Source organism: Notothenia coriiceps, unplaced genomic scaffold (genome assembly GCF_000735185.1).
Source record: "Notothenia coriiceps isolate Sejong01 unplaced genomic scaffold, NC01 NC01_scaffold00001303, whole genome shotgun sequence".
Lineage (NCBI taxonomy): Eukaryota > Metazoa > Chordata > Actinopteri > Perciformes > Nototheniidae > Notothenia > Notothenia coriiceps.
The window spans coordinates 27,464-48,484 of NW_011334004.1; the positions used below are offsets into that span (position 1 = coordinate 27,464).

Below are 21,021 nucleotides of genomic sequence, written 5' to 3' on the forward strand. Positions count from 1 at the left end.
TGATACCATAATCTCTATTAATCCAATCCAAAAAGTGAGGACAGTGACAAATGGTATCTGTGCATACAGCTCCATCTCGTGGTCACTTCCTTTAACAACCCTAAAAATAGAAGCTCTACTCAACTCTCGCGATACTTCAGGAGGATATCTCGTGTGTCCGCCATCCTTGTGGCTCTTTGCAGAAGGGCACGAAGAGCCCGAAACAAACAGTGTGCCCAGTGTAGCAGGAATACTTGGCTCTTCTTCCTTCAATCATGTTGTCCAGGGTCATTGCTGTGTCAGGTATGCATTATTATATGAATCTAGCAAATTATTGTTGTATGAAACTCTCATGCATAACCAGTGTCAGGTCGGAGAAAGAACAGTTTAAAGTGAATGTGAAGCTGAAGGGTAAAGTGAAGGCCGCACATTGAATGGGAGACATGCTAATGCTAGCTTTAAGTGGCTTAGCAACAAGCAAGGTACAACTGTAGCTATTGCTTGTATTTGTATTGGCAAAAACGCAATTGACTGTGTTTAATGTATTGTATTTATATATCAGACACCACTAACAGTTGGTTACAGCTGTGTTGAATGATCTAAAGCTAACTATAGCAAACCGAAGCTAGTTAGCTAGCTTTAGCTCTGCACGCATGTAAATGTCACCTTTTGACAGCTAGCGTTGGTCGGTATTGGGACTTTTTACGTTTTTAATAAAGGACAAACACCACTTACACAATGCAAATCCACAAGAAGTGTTTATTTTATCTTAAAGCTTTCACAAGTTATTCATTTGAGGACAACCTATTTGCTACCTGACATTTGTATTGTTGATATCATGCTATCATTAGGTGATATTAAAATGGCTTCATACAATTATAAGATTTCTTGACTTCTGTATATATTGACCATGTATACATTTCCAGTTTATGTATTACACATGGCAAATACAACAGTCCTGGAACTATTACAACCTTCATGAAGGTTACAATGTTCAGCTGTTGTAGAAACAATTTCAGAGTGGTGTTGAATGCTTAAGTATAAAATAAATGCACTAAATATGAATAAAAACAAGCAATATTTGCAGCCCTGAATTTACATCATTGTTTCTTCTTGATTGCAGCCAGTGGCCTGAAAAGCACTGCCCCCCTTGGAGCTGGGTAAGTGTGTTTTTTAAATATATTTGTATTTAAGTATTTGTTGCCAACAGGATAGATTTAAGGAATAACAAATACAAATCTTTTATCTTATTAAAAGTGATGTGTGATTTTGTTTTGCACAGTCTGATCCAGGCCTCTCGCTCCCTGCACACATCATCCCCGAGTCTGGCTCCAGTGCCCCCCCTGCCAGAGGCAGGCAAGGTCCGTCATGGCATCGTACCAGAGGAGTTCTTCCAGCTCCTGTACCCCAAGACTGGAGCTACAGGTCGGTAGACGCAACACTCACCTTTTTGGTTATTTAATTTCTCTTAGGAAAAATCAGTGCTGAAATGAAACACTGAGTATTTGAATACCGCTGTATAGCTTCACTTAAATAAAATAATGAACAGCAATTGTAACCTTAATAGCTACCAACAAATATTACATATGTATTCTCATTAGGTCAAAACCCAACAAACATCAAAGAGTTTCGATGTCAGTATTAAAAACATCATCCATGCAATAAAAAGTGTCATTTCCAAATGTTCAATAACTCATTGTGGTGGGAAAGATTTAAACAAATAGTCTGAAATTGAATTAATAAAATGCAGCGGCAAGCAAAAGTCTTAAGCCCTGTTTAGAATGGTCAGAGTTTAAGCAGAGATTTAGTTTCCTTTGAGTTGTTCAGATATGTATTGCATACCAACTGAATGCAGCTTGTATGTTTCTGTGGCTTATCACTGATTCTGATCAAAATGAAGATGCTACATGAACATTGACTGATCAAATTCTCCATGCTGATCTTTCTCACTAGGACCCTACATGCTGGGTACTGGCCTCAGCGTCTGGCTGCTCTCCAAGGAGCTCTACGTCATCAACCATGAGACCGTTGCAGCCCTAACCGTCGGCACCGTCTTCGTCTTAGCTGTCAAGAAATTTGGACCAAGCTTTGCATCTGCTATGGACAAAATGGAAGAGGTAAGCTGGCAACCACTTGGATTTGCGTTTTTTTCTGACCAATTATTGGCTACGTTTTAAAGGCAAAATAACGAGGACCCTTCTCGTTTTGGAAAGAGCTTATTCAAATTGACGTTTTACCTTCATGTATATTTGCATTTCTTTCCCGTGTTCTGTTCCGAACAAAGCCAAAATGCAAACCTAATCCTACTCATTCTGCCTTTTTCCGAATTTCTGATCTTCTTTTTTTTTTGCATAGACATGTTTGTATGCTATTTGTCTTTTTTAATTTGTGTACAGCCTTTTCAAGCCCTGATATGATGCTGTGTGTGTTGTGTTTTTGCAGGAAAAAGCAGCCTGGATTGAAGACGTGAAGGACCAAGCCATGGCGTGCTACGTTGATGCTATCGAGGAGGAGAAGAAGGAACAGTGGCGAGTGGAGGGAAGATCCATGCTCTTCGACGCTAAGAGGGTAACCAGCTTTGAACTGTCCGTTTCTATTTTCCCACATCTTCATAATGTTCCGTTCCCTATTCACGCGGCACTCATTACACAATAAACATGTATTATTCTAAACTTTACATCAGGAACCTGTTAGTATTTTTATCCACACATTTTGATAAGTTATTCCCATATATCTGACCAAAGATGAGTCTATTCTTCTACTCTCATTTAACTGTTGCTCAGGTAAATGTTCCTCCCTCTGCACTTTCAATTGTCAGTCTAGTAGAACCATTGAACAGCGTTGTTCTCAGTTTACAAAACCAAACTTCTTTTTATAAAGCCCTTCATACAAGTACATTTTTCTTTAGTAAACCTTTTACAAACTAGCTCACGTTAGATCATATGTGCTGTAAAGCCAATAGATCAGAGTAAATGTTTAGATGTAAGGAAGGAGTTTCGCCTGCTTTAAATGAATATGGAAGATGCACTAAATGCCAACATTAGCAACCCAAATGTAGACCAGGTGTATTTCGTCAGTGAGCTTTCTTTGACTGTATGGACTGCTCTTCCCCTCAGAACAACGTGTCCATGCTGTTGGAAACCAACTACAGAGAGAGGCTACACCATGCGAACCACGAGGTGAAGAGGCGCCTGGACTACCAGCTGGCCCTGCAGCACCTCAAGGTCCGGATGGAGAAGGAGCACATGGTCAACTGGGTGGAGAAGAACGTCGTCGGCAGCATCACCGCCCAGCAGGTCGGTGTCAAACTGTCGAAGCCTCCAGCAGGAGGAGGAGGAGGAGGAGGAGGAGGAGGAGGAGAGGAGGAGGAGGAGGAGGAGGAGGAGGAGGAGGAGGGGAGGAGGATGATGAAAATGTTTTGCTTTTCACAAATATTTTTTTAAAGTCACCATTGCATTTGTTTTGGGGGAGATTTCAGTTTTCACTATCTTTCTACCTTTTTGAGGATCAAACATCCAGTGTCAGGGTGGTATCTCTAGTCTTGTCCTCTTATGGCGGATTCACACTACAGCGCGGAGCTCGCTTTAAGCGTGCCGAGCCGTGCGGGGCCTGTTTTTGGTTGCGCTTACACTTGGCCTAGTTCCGGTCCGGGGCTACTTTTTCACCTTTTTTCTGGCCCGACTAAATCGTGGTTCTATCGAGGCCAACAAACAGGGCTGAGTCGGGCTGAGTTTGCTAAACTAGAGAGAGAATCGCTGTCAAGGGGGCTACAACTACAACAAGATGAACATATTTGACCGTGATTTAATACACGTTTCAAAATGATGCCGAAGTAACAACATACTGATACCGGATATTAAAAACCATGAATTAATGCTTTGACAAGTCTGCAGACAGACGGCAGACAAAAAACCTTTTAAAATGCGTGTTTTCTAAATGGAGCTTGGCTTAGCTAACGTTATATATGCTCCGACCGTCCACACTCACAACAACGGCCTATACAGAGTAGACATAAATAAACCAGCGACTGTATTCGCCATGACACAGGCAGTCTGTGGTTTGTACTTGTTTAACTTTTGTCTAGTTTCTGAACAGATATGAAGAGCTGTGAGCTCTGAGTGCTAAGAGCTAACGGCTGTGTTGTTTTTCTGGGGCGCTCATTGAAGATGACGTCACGGCTCCGCCTACACTGCGTTACTATAGATACTACCCCAGTTCCTAAACTGTAATGTGAGCGCAGCATTAAAGTGAGCCTGGCCTAATAAGGCCTAACCAAACCGAGCGAGGCCGAGCGAGGCCTGCAGTGGCGCATTTACTGTCTTGGCCCAGCTGTAAAACATTATAAGAGAAGCCCCCTCTCTACAAACACCCATTTTTTTAAAGATGCAAACTTTCCAAGTTATCCAAGAGAATGTTATTGTTGTTATTATTATTATTATTATTATTATTATGAGTCTCTTGGAAGCAGCCATAGTTATTTTTCTGGGAAGTTAGCAGGTTTTAGATCCCTAACGTCGGTGACATGGAGATTCTTGGCTGACAGATGAGTTCACTTCCTGTCCATCTGGAGATACTTTGGACTTGATTTCACTCGTCAGCATTTATTTCCTTCCTGTCAGAAAAAAAAAACATGTTACCCAAGTATCTTTAGAATTAACTAGACTAACGATACACTTTAGGTGTCACTAAAGTCTAAAATACACATTACATTACATTACATTGCATTTAGCTGATGCTTTTATCCAAAGCGACTTACAGTAAGTGCATTCGACCAGGAAGATACAACCTTGAAGAAAACAGAATCATATAAGTACATCAGGTTTCAAAGAGCCAAAACATTTCAAGTGTTTTATTAGTATATAAGTGCAGTTCTTTGTTAGTAATTTTATTGTTCGAAGTGGAGTCGAAAGAGATGAGTTTTCAGTCTGCGCCGGAAGATGTGTAAGCTTTCTGCTGTACTGATTTCAATGGGGAGCTCATTCCACCATTTTGGAGCCAGGATAGCAAACCCACGTGTTTTTGCTGATGGGAACTTGGGTCCCCCTCACAGTGCGGGTGCAGCGAGCTGTTTGGCCGATGCAGAGCAAATTGCACGTGGTGGGGTGTACGGTTTAACCATGTCCTGGATGTAGGAAGGGCCAGATCAATTCGCAGATACAAATAATAAACAGACTTAATTACACTCCCCAGCCTTGCTAATTAGGATACAAACCATATTGCAACACGCTCATGTAATCTCTTTTGCATCTGGACTCAAACAGACCATTCAAACGGAATATCTGATTAAAACAAGAAATGCCTTTTTTCTATATATAAAATAAGGACCTTCTTTATTTTTCATTTTACAAAAGAGAAATTATTTTAGTTTGGATTTCTATTATCACTAATAGAAAAACGGAGCCGCCCTTATTTATTGTTTATTGATTTACTTCTAAAATAAGAGATTTCTTAAATGTTTTATGAAGTTTACAAGTTGACACTCAATGGTTTGCATTGTGTTTGTGTGTTTGTGTTTTAGGAGAAGGAGAGTATCGCCAAGTGCATCTCAGACCTGAATGTCTTGGCCAAGAACATCCAGGCCAAAGCTACAGCATAAACGGTCGATCCTCAGAGAAGATTTCTCTCATCCCCAACCCGCGGTCCCATGACGACACCCCACTTTTCTTTACAGAATAAACGTTATCCTCTCTAAAGATTGTCTCTGTCAATATGTTTTGGGTGTGTACAGTATGTTCACGTCATCTGATAGTAAAATAAATAATTCTCTTATTCAACTTGAAGAGGCTGGTTTGTGTTTTTCCACTTAAAGCAATGTCTTTTCTTTCTATAAACACTGAGTTTAACCTTTGCATGTATTTGTCAGTGTTGTTGGGTGTGAATGTGGAACATACTTACGTCACCACTTTTATAGCCATAATAGATTACGCTCGAGCTAGGTTATTGTATAAGAGCATTTTCTGGATCACTGAGGACCTTTGATTGCTCTGTCTGTGATACTTAGAAGCATTTTCAGACCTTTGGACTCATGAGCCACAGACACCATACCTCTCATACAAACCCTTAAAATGACAAATCCTGCCAAGCCTCAGGATCTGTCACTCCTGTCAGATCTCTGCACTTTGATCCTCGCTCCTATAAGCAGGAAGTCAAGGAACATTTCTCTAGTCTGCGTGGGGAGCAGATGCATTCTGCTCGGTAGAAAATCTATTTAAAAGAAGAGAAAGATGACACCAGAGCAGGGCTGACACTGACAGGTAATGAATACATTATGGAAAAGAATATCAGAGGTTTAAATGAAGGGATGTTTAATACATCTTGACTGTTGGTGGCATTACGTTCTGTTAAGAAATATAAATGTCTTAGCTCTTCAAAAAAGTAGGTTAACGTGAAACTTCATTTAATCCAGCAGTCACGTGTTTTAATTATTCTGGTAATGTGTGTATTTGTGATGTTTGTCGTCTTGTTGCTAAATTGGAGCAGGTGTTTTTTTCTATTTCGGTTTTAAAAGGTACTCTGTTTACCTATAATATATTCAGATCCAAGTCCAGTCAGCAGGTGAAATCCTGAGGACAGTTTAATAATTACTGGTGTTTTTTCATTTTAACCATGAATTTATAACAATGAACTGAATGGGGTTTTCCCTCTTCGTGAATGATCAGAGTTTAGTTTTAAAGCGAAGTAACAAGTGAGAGCCTCGAGACAATAAGAAATGTTTAAATGTAGTGTAATCATTGCGACATGCCTCTTAAGTTTTCTAACACTTTCTGACATTGAGCAAGCTGAAAGACTGATCGTACCAAAACACATTGGACAGTAGCAATAAAACACCTGAGTGTGCTTTATTTTATTGTTTGTTAATTCAACTTTTAATTTGTGAAAAGAATGTGTTATTTTGTCCTTCAGAAGTAAACAATGTAAATGAACCAAGTGGGTGAACAAATCCCTGTTTATGTCATGTATATTTGCAACATCTGTTGTTTTTGTGACTTGTTCTCTGTCAGATTGACAGCATAGGAAACATCTTTTCCTACAGGTTGGAGAGGCTCTAAGTATTTACTGCCAATCTGAGTTTTGACTCTTCCAGAAAGAGGCAGACAAAGTTTCACAATGTTTGGAAACACCGGACCTTTCTCATATGCCCCGAGGTTAGTATATTTAATTTCACTTTCAGGTTCACTTGGGATTCATTTGGTCAAGCCTTTGAACACCAATGACATTATTTACGACACTACTGCTCACACCCTTTCACGATAAAACATAACTGTGTGGTGGTAACTGCAGCTGATGGTTTATCTTCATATCTGTTGCTTTTATCTCTCCTCAGGGGTTTCTCCCAGGAGGACCTCCCCCAGCAGAGGAGAGCTTTCCAACAAGACGACCTGAGGGGCGCTCCGCTGCAGAGAAACAACATGTCCAGACCGAGTGCCAAATCCATATACAGTAGGCTCAGACATAAACAAACCTAATTATTGTGTCTATAAGATACATATTTGACTGTTTTCACGATGGACAACACACATCAAAGTCTTTCAATTGCAAATGACACTATTAAATTGACATCGAATATTCCAAAAATGTAGGGAACAATCATAAATACTCAGACATATATACAAAATAGATTTATATTATATAAATGAGTGTTGTACAGTGGCTACAACATGCCTACAGGTTTGCATTATTGCTTGTAAAATAACATTGTAACAACGTGTACCCCCGAGTTATTTACTTTTTATGTAACAGTTTACTGCTATAATTATTAGCTTGAAACCCCATTTTCTGACATTTATGAAAGATTTGTTTTACATCAGAGCAGAGAAAGGAGTACTCTGATTCGCTGAACAAACATCCCGACAACTTCCACGTCAGAGTGGAGGTAAGTGATGCCTAACACAGCGCCAGCATGGAGACATCCTTTATCTCTCCTCTCCATGACGTCTCCACTTTGTCTCGACAGCACCTGTTCACCTGCGAGCTGGACGGCCAGGAGGTGAAGACGATGGACGACTGCCTGGCCAAGCTGAAGAGGCTGGATGGGAAGGGTCGCCTGTGGCCTCAGGAGATGACCATGGAGGTTCAGGGTGGATATCTGCTGCTGAGTGACATTGAGACCAAGGTGGGTGGCTTCACACTTTAGATAAAGATATATCCATTTTCTACAGCACAAGGTGAAGCACTAGGCCCAAAATATGTGGACACCATAACATTTCCCCTTTAATATTTGTCCCCCTTTAAAAAAAAATTCCAAGTGTTTTACATTTTGTAAATGCTTTAAAAGTTAAAGTACTATGTTGAATGTGTAGCCGGGGGAAAGTGATTAAAGGGAACAATCTTTAAGAAGCAAGATAATATGTTAAAGGTCTCTCATTAGTTGATTTAGTGCTGTAATTGATAAAAGTAGTTGTTACGGCTGTATGTGATGAAAATGTACAATTTATTTTTGTACTATCAACAAATGCTTTTGAATCCCTTTTTTCTTCAGAAGGAAGTGAGGAAAGTGACACAAAAAGTATGCTGGGGTCATATCTAGTCAAATCTGAATTGTTTGAGATTGTTGTGTTAATGACTTAACTGCTGAACAAATCTATGTTGAATGCAGGTTTTAAACTATATTTAACATTTTAATAATGACCTTTTAGCCAAAAAAGAGCCTTTTAGAATTGAGCTGGGGTAATTTGTCGGTTTCTTTATCCTTTTCCAAAAACGTTTCAGTGGTAAAACATGAAAAGCAACAAAACTATTTAAATAATATTTGGGAAATGGATCACCAAACAAATGTTTTTTTGTCACTTGCCTGACAGGTCTTCCATAGCTTCATTTTTTATTGAGTACTAAGTAGATCTACAAGCATTTATTTTTGGTTTATTTAAAACATTCAAAAAGATAAAATCTAAAAAAGTGGACTTGTCAGGGATAGAACAATAAAGTGCTAGACTTATTTCCATTGCTGTTGGGGATGTTTTCTCGGCTCGGAGAGCCAGGATGACGGAAAGCATTCAGTGTCTGACATTTAGATTTATTAGAAAAGTAGTTTGTTAATAATTTCAGTACTGATTATTAATTGAGTATTTCATCAAAACGTTTGTGCTGTTGAATCTCATTCCAGGCAGAGCTGGAGTCGCTGCCTCTGCTCTCCATCGAGAAAACCAAAGCGGTGCTGGACAGCTGTGCCTACAACTCCCTGCTGACAGTTACCGTGCATGAACGAAACAAACGCACCCGCCAGGTCTTCATGTTCCAGTGTGAGGAGACTGGGGTGAGTCCTGTTTCACCTGAACCCTCAGAGTGATCTCTGGACCGTAACTTAACTATGTGAAAGTCATGTTCAGATCTTTGAAAATATCATCACTATTTTATAACTACTGATTGTTGCAGGTGTCATTGGGGTTTCTTTAAACATGGTTAATCTGGAAGTACTTAAAAGTTTGTGAATATGAGGGAAACAAATCTAAGCAATGAGGATTTAGAAAATAGACCTACGTACCCATGATTCATGGAAATTCCTTTAATGAATATATTTTTTGCAATATGAGAAATTGAAGTTATTTTAATTATCTCTTCAACTCTTAAATAATTACTGTTCTGTGTTAAAGAAGGCAAGAGAACACAGTCTGCCATCTGTGTAGACATTCATTATAAATCTCTGTTTTACCAGGCGGAGCAGGTCAAGAGTGATCTGGATAAGGCGATGCAGAGAGGAGGTGATGTTGTGGAGCCGCGCAGAGAGATACCTGACATCAGGTACAATGTCACATGACATGAATACACTCCAGAGGGAGATCAAATCAATTGAATTAGAAAGTAATTGAGTAGTGAAATGTAATAATGCTGTCTGTATATTTTCAGGAGTAATCTTGAGAATATAATCGGGCAACATGTCCCAGGGAGGCAGGCCGGGCCTCGTCCTGTGCTGCGAGAGAGAACCCCCCCACCACCACCGGACAACCCGCCCCCACAGTGGAGGGATAGAGAGCCAGGTACAGCTTCATCTAATTCACTGAAAGCATATGAAAAACTATTTTTAAGGATAGGAATAAACAATGAAATGATTTAAACATAAAGTTGAAGCCTCACGTTTCTCTAAAATGAAAAACCACATTAAAAGCATGTCTTTAATTTTCTCATAGAAATACTTAGAAAGCTCATTATCTTAACATCGAAAGGGATTGAGTTTAACACTTCGGGGTTATAAAAACAGAAAGCACTCTTACCGGCACTTTTATTGGACACTTAGACAATAAGATTAACTTTATTGTCCAAGTGGAAATGGTTCCTTCTCCAAGTTAAGCCATGGTACACACAATACACAGCACAAAAACACCATTCAAACATACAAAATATAATTTCTACCTATTGCAAATGGACATGTAAAAATAATAGCAAACGTTTATACTGATGATATTTGTTTCTTAACTATTAATTGTGATGTCTAGTAGAAGATATGCAGCCTCCAAGATCCTACACACCACAGGAACCGATGATGCACCATCCTGATCTTTATGAACTACAGATCAGCCCAGAGCCGGCGGAGCAGAAGGACATAGAGAGGAGCATAGTCAGTGATACGTTAAATACAAGCACTACTATTGGTCTATATCCATGATAAATGATCATAGAAGTTATCTAATCATCTCGAAAACATTGTGTCATGTGTGTCTGTTCCTTTTCCCAGGACATTTTGAACCACATTATAAATGACTTGGAGATCTTCATGGGCAGAGTGTCTGCTGCAGTAAATGCATCTTCTTTACCGCAAGGGGAGAAGAGCAAGAAGAAAAAAAGCTCATCTAAGAAGAAGAAATCTAAAAGAAATGGTAATTTGTATCCCTAGTTTATATTTCCAATTGCACATAATGAAAACAGAAGTAATTACTGGAGAAGTGTCTCACTAAAGGTGCTGATATGCTGATAATACATTTATAAAAATATGTTTTTTTTATGCAGGTGCACCCGATGCTAGTCTGCCAACCTGGGAGGAATACGTCTCCTATCTTCAGAATGTCAAATATGGATTCAATCTGCTGGTTAGCACTTTGTCAAAGCTCTTAATGTCTCCACAGAGTTGTTTGGGAAAGATTTTGGGTGAAAGCTTGAACGTGTAGACACACGTTAAAGCACGTTCGTGTGATTTCAGCAGGAAGCAGTGTGACTGAATCTGTTTGTGTTGCAGGGCGAGCTGGAAGGGAACCTGAGCAGCCCCACGGCTCCTGACTTCGTCCACATCTTCTTCAACAGTTTAAACTCGGTGAGCTCTTTTAAATGTTTTTTTTCACTGGAAACTCCACCCACCAATTATTTACAGGGATTAAAAACTGTAATTAGGCAAGACCAGAAACATGTGACAGAGACACAGATGACTGTTTATTGCTGCAACTCTTAGTCGAGTAATAGATTATTCGAGGGACAGGAGAATAATCGCCTAGTATTTAGAAAATCGATTAATCGTTAAAGTCGGATAATTTGTGCTGTTTTATATTATATATTAAACCCACAATAAATAAAAAGACTAGCCACAGCCATGCACCAGAGACACTATTGCAGATTTGCATGTGATGCTCTCACTGTCAATCTTATTTGTATTCACTTCAACAGTTCATACTAACTTCCTTCTTCCATTCCCACAGATACTGCCTGAGTACCCTGCAGACCTGCCTCTCACGGTGCTCTCCCCCTTGCTGACGGAGGCGGCCCTGCGGCTGCTCAGTGAGGTGGTGGACCCCGAGGAGGACCGGCTGTGGCGGTCTCTGGGAGACTGCTGGAACTTCCCCAGGTGGGGCGGCCTTTATGACCCTCACACACACTCCCATAAATATTTTTATTGGGCCTGTTACCTCCTCTTATATAGCCCACTGATTGTAAGTGTCACCTGCCCTCTCACGCCCTGACCTTGGGCGTAGTGTTTGCTGATATGACGCATTCAGGCCCTATAGAAAACGTGGTAGACAGGAGAGTGTTTAAACTATCCCATATTTCAGTTGTAGGATGGTACATTCAACTTCAGGCCTAACTTTTGGCAGAATATACATTGAAGGGCATATTTATTAAATGCATTCATTTGCTAATGCTTTATTGGTGTGTTTTTTAAAGTGTATATGAACAAATGGTTGCCATGTTGTAAAACAAATCCCTTTATCTGGTGTTCAGCTTCCTGTGGCGGTACACTTTCTTTGTCGTTAGTAGTCCAACAATGGAGCATTTAACCACTGAAATCAGATGAAGGTGCATTATACATTGGATAAACAAATTCCTTTCTTTATTTGTTTACCTTTGTGCACACCAGCTGTTCTCCTTTTCACAGGCTTTATGCTAAGCTAACCATCTTGTGGTTCTTGCTTCATATTTACAGTGCTACACAAAGTATCTTAAAGTGTCACAACTCTTTTTTTTTTATTATAAACTCTTCAGGGACTGGGTCTTATTAGAAAGTGAAAACATTTTGTGATTCAAAATGACATTGTGATGACACATGATTTTCTTGTTTTGTGCATGCTTGAATGTCAATCACTCATTTGTCTAATGAAACTCACTAGAAGCAATGATTAATACAGTTCATTTAAAAGGTCATTAAAGCATTGGAAATATGTGTTTGTGTTTTAAACGTGGCTGATGTCCCTTCGCAGGTCGAGATTTCCAAACGAAGATGTCCAACCTTACATCCCAGAGTTCTACGATGGCTGGCAGCCGTCTCCCCTGTCCCGCAGACCCTCCCCCCTCCCTCCGATGAGCAGGTCCAACAGTCAGCGCTTCCCCCCCAACGCCCCCCGTGAGCCTCCTCTGTACATGCGGGTCATTTACGACTTCATGGCCAGGAACAGCCGAGAGCTGAGCATCATGAAGTGGGAAGATGTTCAGGTGAGGTGAAAAACTTTGACTCAGAATTAAGATATACAGGATTATGCTTGTGTTTTTAAGCACTGTGCAAGTATTGTAGATACAAATAATAGTGAACATGTTTTATATGAAGCATATTTGGAGTAGATTACTGTATGCAGATGTGAAGTACTTAGATATTTGTATTTATAATTAGTAATACCAGTGTAGAAATCCAATCCAATAACACTTATTGCATTCATAGATTTTTACTAAATAATACAATAAATAAATACTTAGTAAAAGTACAAAACTATTAGCACTAAACTAAAGTAAAAGTACTCATTCTGGTCATTCAGGTCTAAGTTCTGGTCTACTCATTTCAGAATGATATTATATATTATTATAACTAAACCCATGGGTGTTTTTTATGTATGAATGGTGCTATTTATAAAATGTATTGTCTATAATGAAACTATAAGCTGATAAGAGTGAGTGAAAATTCAGTGAAAGACATTGACATTGAAACAGCAGGATGAGAGCCAACGTCCAGACATAATACCCTGTTCAAAACTTCACACACCGTACTTCTGTACCACTCAGGACTCAGTCTTGTTTCTCTGTGCTTTTTCATCAAGCTGTTGTGCATTCTCAGTCTTTCTGGCAGTATCAGCATCCAGGTGTTTGAGATGTTTGGTTCTTCTGCCTTTTACAGGTGGTTAAGAAAGAGAAGCAGTGGTGGCTTGTCCGTAACTCCCGGGAGGAGGAAGGCTACGTTCCTCAGAATGTCCTGGAGCCAATAAAGAGCGACGAGTCTGCTCAAGACCAACCGGTGAGCTAAGCTTTACTAAGTAACCACTTAATAAGTTCCACATGATATTTTATTCCCCTCGCTCTCCCTCACAGTGGGACGCTCGCGGGGATCCGGTGACACTGGACATGACCTCCACATCTGCAGAGGTCCAAGCCTGGCTGGATTACAAAGGATTCTCCAGAATGTGAGTGAAATAACTCACAGTGGAACAGGAAGACTTGTGATGCACTAGAAAGTCGTATATAATCTTTCATGTGTCTCCATGTGCAGCACCGTGAACAGCCTCGGGGTGCTGTCCGGCAAACTGCTCCTGGGGATGAGCAAGAACGACATCAGGACTGTGTGTCCAGAGGAGGGGGGGAAGGTCTTCTTCCAGCTCCAGGCCGTTAAGTCAGCCATTGCAGTAAGTGACGCGTTATGTGCTACACTGACTCTATAAGGCTGTGTCAGAATCACATTGCTTATATACTAGTAATATTTCACTAATAATAACAAATATAACTGCATAAAGTGTAGAGTTTGTGTATGTGAGTAATGCCGGGATGTATTCTAGATTAGCAATCATTTGTAAGTATGGGATGTTACCTTATTGTACAAAAATCAACTTCCCCAAAATGCATTGCAGCTTTTCAGACTGTCCAATGGAGGACTGAGACAGACGTTTTAAATATTATTTGGATAAAACCATTAGGAATGATTGGGTTAGGAGCGGTTAAGAGGAAAATCATGGGAGCTCACATACATATTGTACTATAGAAAAACGGTAACAGACTGTCATGTGATGCAGAGTAGACATTTGGATTGAGAATACTTCAGTGTGCAGTCTGCTGGTCTTTCATTTAGTAGGCAGATTAAGTGTGCAGTATGTGAAACCATTAATGGCTCATCCTGTTCCCCACAGCTCGCCAGTGAACCATCAAGCCCGTTCATCGGCCGCTACTAATGACCTGCTTCACTTGGGTTTGAGTTCTCCTGAATTAACAAATGGAATAACTGTCTAATTAATCTTTATGTCAGAAATGATTTACCTCTGCAATTCAGTTATATAAGGAAAAGCACCTTTACTGAATGAAACTTCTATATAACTTATCACCAGCAGCAGTAATTGTGACTTAAATCAAATTTGACTGCAATTTATTTGACTATTAGTTAGCTCAAGTACATTTTGTATAGGTTTTCTGACTGTTATTTACCCCGAAAGCCTGTATGTGTTCAATCAAACAAATCAGATCTTCTTTCTCTTATCTGTATTAACTTATATTATATTTTATTGTAATGGTTAGATGTATTGTATATTGTAAAGTGATGTTGAAATTGAGCCACAGACAAAAAGAAAGTGCAAGATTTACTTTAATCGGTCCAAAATAATTTCTCTTTCAAATGTTAATTAAGTGCTTTAACTTTTCCTTAATATCAATACAAATTTGTATTTCTTTTTACACAACTCAGATTCAACTTAGAACAGTTTTAGAACGTGAATGTAATCGTTTGGGAAACTGTAATATGTGATCAAAGGACCTGAAAACAGCATATAAAAGAAATATACTACAAAGAATGTCACTTGTCCTGAATTTACAAGTTATTGAGGCAGTTGCACTTGTGAACGTTGTTCCTTTCATTATTACGGTGTGGAGGAATTGTCCTTCACTCTTTCTTGTTTCCCCACTTGGCCATCTTGTTGTTGACGGGAGTCTTCATGAATCTGTCCGACTTCATGTATGCAGCGATCTTCTCCAGAGCCTAAGATTTCATATGAAGTCATTACAAATAATAACTTTGCAAAATCAGCCCACAACTTCCCATACATGTATACTTTATTTACAGTGGTGGAAAGTAATAAAGTAGATTTACTAAGGTTTCCATTGTATCCTACCTTATACTTAAGCTACTTGAATAGTAGTTAATAGCAACTTTTCCCATATAAAAATAGGTGACGTTTTTTTATATAATTTGATGCAGTACTAGTAATATAACCAGTATTTAAAAAAAGTTACAAAAATAGTTTTTACATTGACAAACATCTACTTCAGTAGCGTTTGGATTTCATTTTCTTCTTCCACCTGATATTATTTACCTAAAGACATGACACCATCACAGAGAAAGACAAAATGTGCAGGACTTTGTATTTCCTGAATGCAACTTTCAGTGGTGGGTGAAGGATGTGTGTTTTATATCAGTTGAGAGTTCTCACCTCAAAACGGTCTAGAAGATCTTTGAGGTTCTTGAAGTCATCGAGGCACGTAGGGTGAAACATCCTGTGCTGATCCAGCAGCTCGTACATGACGAAGTCCACAAAAGTGATCTGTTGTAAAGAAGAGTTGTATTAACAAATATGCTGAAAGCGAAGTACAGGTTCAAACTAAGCGGCAAATGTGGAGGCAGAGCAGTGAGGCCTATACATAAGTAGAACAAAACTGCAGTTCATCAGTTGGCCACTTGAGGCCGCCTGCAGAAAGGGGCAATCTCCATAGAACTCAATGTTGAAATGTCCAACTCCTCACCAGATATACTGTACGTTGAAAGCCTGGTACACAAAGCAAGATTGGTCTCCATTCCCCTATCCATGACAACTCGTCAATGACAACCATCTGACAATAACGTCCATATTTTACAGTCAACCAGCCTTTTGAAGCTGCACCCATCAACAGTGCAGTCAGTCATTGTTTGTCCCTATTGTCCAACTCGGCAGGTCTACAGAAGCTTTATGAAATGTTAAAGGTTATCTTTCTGGTTGTTCAACCCAGGCCTCGAGCTTAAGGACGTCCCGTCGTCGAAAAAAATAGTGTCGGGGAGGATAAAAAATAATTTTGGGACGAATTTGGGACGAGAGTTAAAATAAAAACACCCTGCTAACTCTACTACAAACGGCGACGAAAATGAAACCGACTGCACGTTTTGTGTAGCACACAGTTATTAAACCTCCTTGTCAACATAAACACACACGCATAAACAACCCACCACGCACAAAAACATTTAGCAACCCGCAAAATACACACACACACAACACACACACACACCACAACACCACACACACACACACCAACACACACACACACACACACACACACACACACACACACACACACACACACACCACACACACACACACACACACACACACCACACACACACACATCACACACACACACACCCACACACACACAACACACACACCACACACACACACACACACACACCACACACAACACACACACACACACCACACACACAAAGTAGCCTACGTAGCTACAGCTGTGCCACTGGCTGTCAGCCAGCGGCACAGCTGGCTGTGCCCCGCGAATTCCTGGCCGCACAATTCGCGGGTCTAGCTACAGAGCTCTAGTTCTGAGTGTGTGTATTTCGCGGGTTGAGTGATGTAAAATCGACAATGGACAATCCCCCGTGGAAGGAATTTCTGAAATTTTTACCGTTACAAGTCACAAAAACGCACCAGCAGAACCAGACCTGGAGCGCCAGGCGCCTCTCTTTATTATAACTTTACCTCTTCCTTCATCCCCTTATTACAAGCAGGCGCGAAGATGAGAACCACCCCATCCAGTATTATATTAATCCTTAGCAATATGCTCTGCGCCTCCTTCCCCATGTAAGGATGGAGTAACTGGAGCCCCGGTTATTAAAACTGGCCCCGCCGGGCGGAATTATTAAAGACAGTGTAACGTTAAGCTCCGGACGTTATCTGACTTTTCATCGGTACTTGGAGACATTTAAAAAATATATGTCAATACTGTATTATTGCTACATAAAACATTATCCTTCGCAGTTTTAAGTTTTGCCAACTCCGTTTCTAATATGCAATAAGACTACAACATGCGTCTATGATGTATTTTCGAGCTTTCCAATCCAGACGAGATCTCTCTCTCCCGTCTGTGTGCGAGGGGGCGGGGCAGTTTGTAAAGGTCTCCTGACTGTGTTACAGACTGTCATCCTGGTTAGTGGTTACTCTGGGTTCTGTCTTCAGGATAGAGTGTTGGATTTTTTTTGTTAATTGGATGGGACTTAATTGGATTCAATATTAGAGTAATTTTCTCGTTTGTGTGTTTGTTTAAATATAATTGTCCTTTGTTTATGTGATTGACTGATTTACTCAAATAAAAAGGTTGATGAATTATCATCTAATGATTTGTATGATGTTTTTATTATGTTAAAGATCACTTTGAATGATTTTAACTAATGATAATGTAGAAAAACTAATATTTTAAATTCGGGAGGGTCCACATTAATTTCGGGACGGCTTAGATTGTATTTCGGGACGGTTCCGGGAGGATGGTGAAAAAAGTTAGTCGAGAGCCCTGGTTCAACCCACAGACTTACTGCTTTGTGCTGCGTCACCTTGAATCAACACCGTTTCCAGCAGAAAAGCTAATAAATCTACCGTGTGCGACACGACCAGCACCGAACAGCAGACAAAGTTAGTGACCATATAGCAGCTCGAGAGAGACCCAGTTTTATTCATCAGAAAACAACTCCAAATGTCAATGCTAATTTTTCTTTCTAAGGCCATTATATGTCAAATGTATGTAGGGTGGTGGTGTATTAATACAGTTTAAAATGACATCTCTGACATACCTTGTCACCAGCGAACCACTTCCTGTCTCCCAAGAAACCTGAGAAGCTCTTCAGTGCGTCTGGCAGCATCTTAAGGAACCCTGGCTTTATATTGTCCTGGTGTCAGAGGTGATGTTGGCATTAGTGAAGACTCAAGGTGGAAAGTTGCAAATTCAGTGTTACTAAACGTTTAATGCAGGACTCACAAAGTCAGCATAGCACAGCATCACAAAGCCATTTCTGAAGTCCATAGCCTGGTTCTCCATGATGTCCACACGGACATTTTCGTCCTCTGTCTCTCCACCTGCAATCAGATCAGAATTAATGAGACACTTGAGGAAGAAAAGTGAGATACTGACATATGCATATCATTGTGTGGTTCCTTATTTTGACTAAGCAGAACATGAGTTTTCCTAAAAATAGTAGAAATCTTATTTTGAAATGTTAAAGGATGAATACAAAATACATCTTTGTTCAAGGCATTGGATGACAAACTCATTTTGTGCCATAAGAAGATTGTACCCTGAGACGGACAGAATTGCATATTAAGATTTAAGATTGTAGGGATTCTTACCCTATTGGTGTCATTTATCTAAAGTCATTACATTGTTAAATTAACATTGACTTCAAAATAGGTTACAACAAAACACTTTTAGTTTACTGCTTCTGAATAATAAATTAGTCTCTTTTAACCAAATATATAAAAATGTGGAACAAATACAAAATACTTACACAAATTGTGCTTACGAGCAATGTATCTCATGATAGCATTGCTCTGCACTATCTTTCTGTCTCCATCCTCCAAGTAGGGCAGCTATGGTGAGATGTTCAAATGTCTATTGTTATATACATTTTGTATTTCCAGCTGTACACTTTCATTAATAATTACAGGTTAAACTGACTTACATTGGGAAAGTCCATTCCAAGCTTGGGTTTTTCATCAGTCCAGCAGCTCTTGTCAAAGTCGGGAGCTGTGTGAGAGAAATACAGGTGAGATGATGAAGCAGGTATACTGGATACTTGCAACATTTCTTTGAGTATAAAGCTATGCATCTGTTCAAATCTGTACTTTACCTTCACCACAGACGTAAAACTTGTTCTCATACTTGGTGCCGGTGTACTCCAGAAGCAGACGAGCAGGCTGTGCGAGCTAGATTAGAGTCCAAAAATCAGAGATTGGATGAGATATTGTGGTTTTCTCAAGATTCTTTTGAATCAAGATTAGAATTTTTTTTATCTTCAAGAACATGGCTGTGTGAGCGCGTCTGACTTTCTGGTTTTGGCCACATAAATTAGAACTTTTGCAATATAAGCAGGGGCGGAATAAGTGTTCAGATTGCTTAATTACTTCCATAGTTAAAAGGAATTGTCTGCTAAATGTACACCAATAATACAATACCTTATATACTGTAGCCCACTGAGGGAGAACTTATTTCACTTTTGTTTGTCAAGGAACTAAACATAAAACAATTGCATTGTATTTAAAGTTTTTTGTAGGTTTTAAAATTACAATCTTTAAAGTACAGTAAGTAATACAACTGTCAGATTCAATTAAAAATAATACATTTAGGTAGGCTACTGTACCTCATCATTGTACTAAGTTTAAATACAGTAGCCTACTTCACTAAATGTAGGCCAACTTAGTTACTTTACACCAGGGGTTCCCAAACTTTGCCATGCCAAAGACCCCCATATAGCATTATCCTCTGGCGGGGACCCCCCTGTTGCAATTATTTTTTTTAAATGATGTGTACAAGTGCCTCCCGATGGAACATGCAGTGCGTTGTTACTCGCAGTAGCGTCAGCTCGATTCTGATTGGCTTGAAGGGCGGTCGTGTGATTCAAAAACAAAAAATATGAAAAGATTGGCACCAAAGGACACATAGATTGATAGATATGCAGTTATTAATAACATTTAAAAAAAAATCCTGTTTCCCTCAAACTGGCGGCCCCCCACTTTGAAAAACACTGCTTTACACAACTGATTATGGGGTATGGGCCGTATTGGCTCTAGAGGCCTGTGTATATGATATGATATTATTTATTGATTTTTTATAAAGGTTGTTTATTGCAGCCCAACCTGAAGTTTAGTTAAACATTGAACCAAAGGGTTACTCGACCTTTCCTTGCTTGAACAACAACTCCGTGTCACCGTGTGTACATTTGCTCCTAACGGCTCTCTGTTACAAATGCCCTTGTGCAGATTCTGCAAGTAGCTAACCATTAGCATTTGGAGTTCATTAAAAAAAATTACATTTCAGAAATAAACAAATAGACATTTAGTTTCACTGGTAACATTGCTCATCCTAAAAAAACAGCTCCAAATGTATGAACACTTAATTTAACCCTTATGCTGATTAACATCGTTAACGTTTCAGTAGGCTACGTTTAATTATTTATATTACTGTTAACGTTAAGGCTAATGTTTAGAACACGTGCACACGAAGCCGCGCCTGATTAAATCTCCGATACTTAACGTTTTATAAAATGTCTTATATGCTTATAAAACACACTGGCGTTATGCAGCACACTTTTAATAATATCAGTATTAAGACGGATACAAAGAGTTTGACGTGTTCGGTAACCCGGGGTCTGGTGTCGAGTAACAACGCTGCAAACTGCAGAGCTCATATAGAAACAAAGAAGAAGTCCTAACTCACCCCGCGAATATCCCAGTAAGCCAGTTTCATCGTCATTTTCAATCACTTTCCGAAACCACAGTGTAGTAGATGGCGACTCTGCTGCTTGCAGGAATGGAGGGTTGTTGAGTTCGTTGAGCTGGTATCTTTTACAGCCGGTGGGCGGGGTGAACCGGGAGCCTCAGCCTACACAACCGGTTCTTTTGTTTGCCGAAA

The 21,021-nt window shown here is 39.7% G+C and overlaps 3 protein-coding genes across 3 annotated transcripts; 2 read left to right on the plus strand and 1 right to left on the minus strand.

The window, feature by feature from the left end:
* The first annotated feature begins 154 nt into the window (after nucleotides 1-154).
* Nucleotides 155-5,759, plus strand: atp5pb (ATP synthase peripheral stalk-membrane subunit b). The gene is made up of 7 exons (XM_010788025.1): nucleotides 155-282; nucleotides 1,103-1,139; nucleotides 1,262-1,404; nucleotides 1,933-2,096; nucleotides 2,422-2,547; nucleotides 3,096-3,275; nucleotides 5,498-5,759. Exons 1-7 carry the CDS (start codon nucleotides 255-257, stop codon nucleotides 5,573-5,575), a joined length of 756 nt encoding a protein of 251 aa, XP_010786327.1. The 5' UTR covers nucleotides 155-254; the 3' UTR covers nucleotides 5,576-5,759.
* Nucleotides 5,760-6,133: 374 nt separating this feature from the next.
* eps8l3b (EPS8 signaling adaptor L3b) lies at nucleotides 6,134-14,821 on the plus strand. Its single transcript, XM_010788036.1, has 18 exons — nucleotides 6,134-6,233; nucleotides 7,013-7,124; nucleotides 7,304-7,419; nucleotides 7,788-7,852; nucleotides 7,934-8,092; nucleotides 9,083-9,232; nucleotides 9,632-9,717; nucleotides 9,823-9,953; nucleotides 10,410-10,531; nucleotides 10,649-10,790; nucleotides 10,921-11,000; nucleotides 11,147-11,221; nucleotides 11,601-11,746; nucleotides 12,597-12,828; nucleotides 13,502-13,618; nucleotides 13,693-13,784; nucleotides 13,871-14,003; nucleotides 14,502-14,821. The coding sequence occupies exons 2-18, from the start codon at nucleotides 7,087-7,089 to the stop codon at nucleotides 14,541-14,543; spliced, it is 1,926 nt and encodes a 641-aa protein (XP_010786338.1). The 5' UTR covers nucleotides 6,134-6,233; nucleotides 7,013-7,086; the 3' UTR covers nucleotides 14,544-14,821.
* A 111-nt stretch (nucleotides 14,822-14,932) lies between these two features.
* On the minus strand, nucleotides 14,933-20,986 carry gstm.1 (glutathione S-transferase mu, tandem duplicate 1). The gene is made up of 8 exons (XM_010788048.1): nucleotides 20,827-20,986; nucleotides 19,241-19,316; nucleotides 19,073-19,137; nucleotides 18,899-18,980; nucleotides 18,373-18,470; nucleotides 18,188-18,283; nucleotides 15,792-15,902; nucleotides 14,933-15,340 (listed from the first exon to the last, which is right to left on the minus strand). The coding sequence occupies exons 1-8, from the start codon at nucleotides 20,860-20,862 to the stop codon at nucleotides 15,245-15,247; spliced, it is 660 nt and encodes a 219-aa protein (XP_010786350.1). The 5' UTR covers nucleotides 20,863-20,986; the 3' UTR covers nucleotides 14,933-15,244.
* Nucleotides 20,987-21,021: the final 35 nt, after the last annotated feature.

Coding starts and splice junctions, on each gene's coding strand:
- gstm.1 (XM_010788048.1), bottom strand. CDS start 20,862: ATGACGATGAAACTGGCTTACTGGGATATTCGCGGG. Junction 18,981..19,072: donor TTGGAATGGACTTTCCCAAT/GTAAGTCAGTTT, acceptor ATCTCACCATAG/CTGCCCTACTTGGAGGATGG. Junction 18,284..18,372: donor TGCTGTGCTATGCTGACTTT/GTGAGTCCTGCA, acceptor CTCTGACACCAG/GACAATATAAAGCCAGGGTT.
- eps8l3b (XM_010788036.1), top strand. CDS start 7,087: ATGTTTGGAAACACCGGACCTTTCTCATATGCCCCGAG. Junction 9,233..9,631: donor TCCAGTGTGAGGAGACTGGG/GTGAGTCCTGTT, acceptor CTGTTTTACCAG/GCGGAGCAGGTCAAGAGTGA. Junction 14,004..14,501: donor CCGTTAAGTCAGCCATTGCA/GTAAGTGACGCG, acceptor TGTTCCCCACAG/CTCGCCAGTGAACCATCAAG.
- atp5pb (XM_010788025.1), top strand. CDS start 255: ATGTTGTCCAGGGTCATTGCTGTGTCAG. Junction 283..1,102: donor CAGGGTCATTGCTGTGTCAG/GTATGCATTATT, acceptor TCTTGATTGCAG/CCAGTGGCCTGAAAAGCACT. Junction 2,097..2,421: donor CTATGGACAAAATGGAAGAG/GTAAGCTGGCAA, acceptor GTGTTTTTGCAG/GAAAAAGCAGCCTGGATTGA.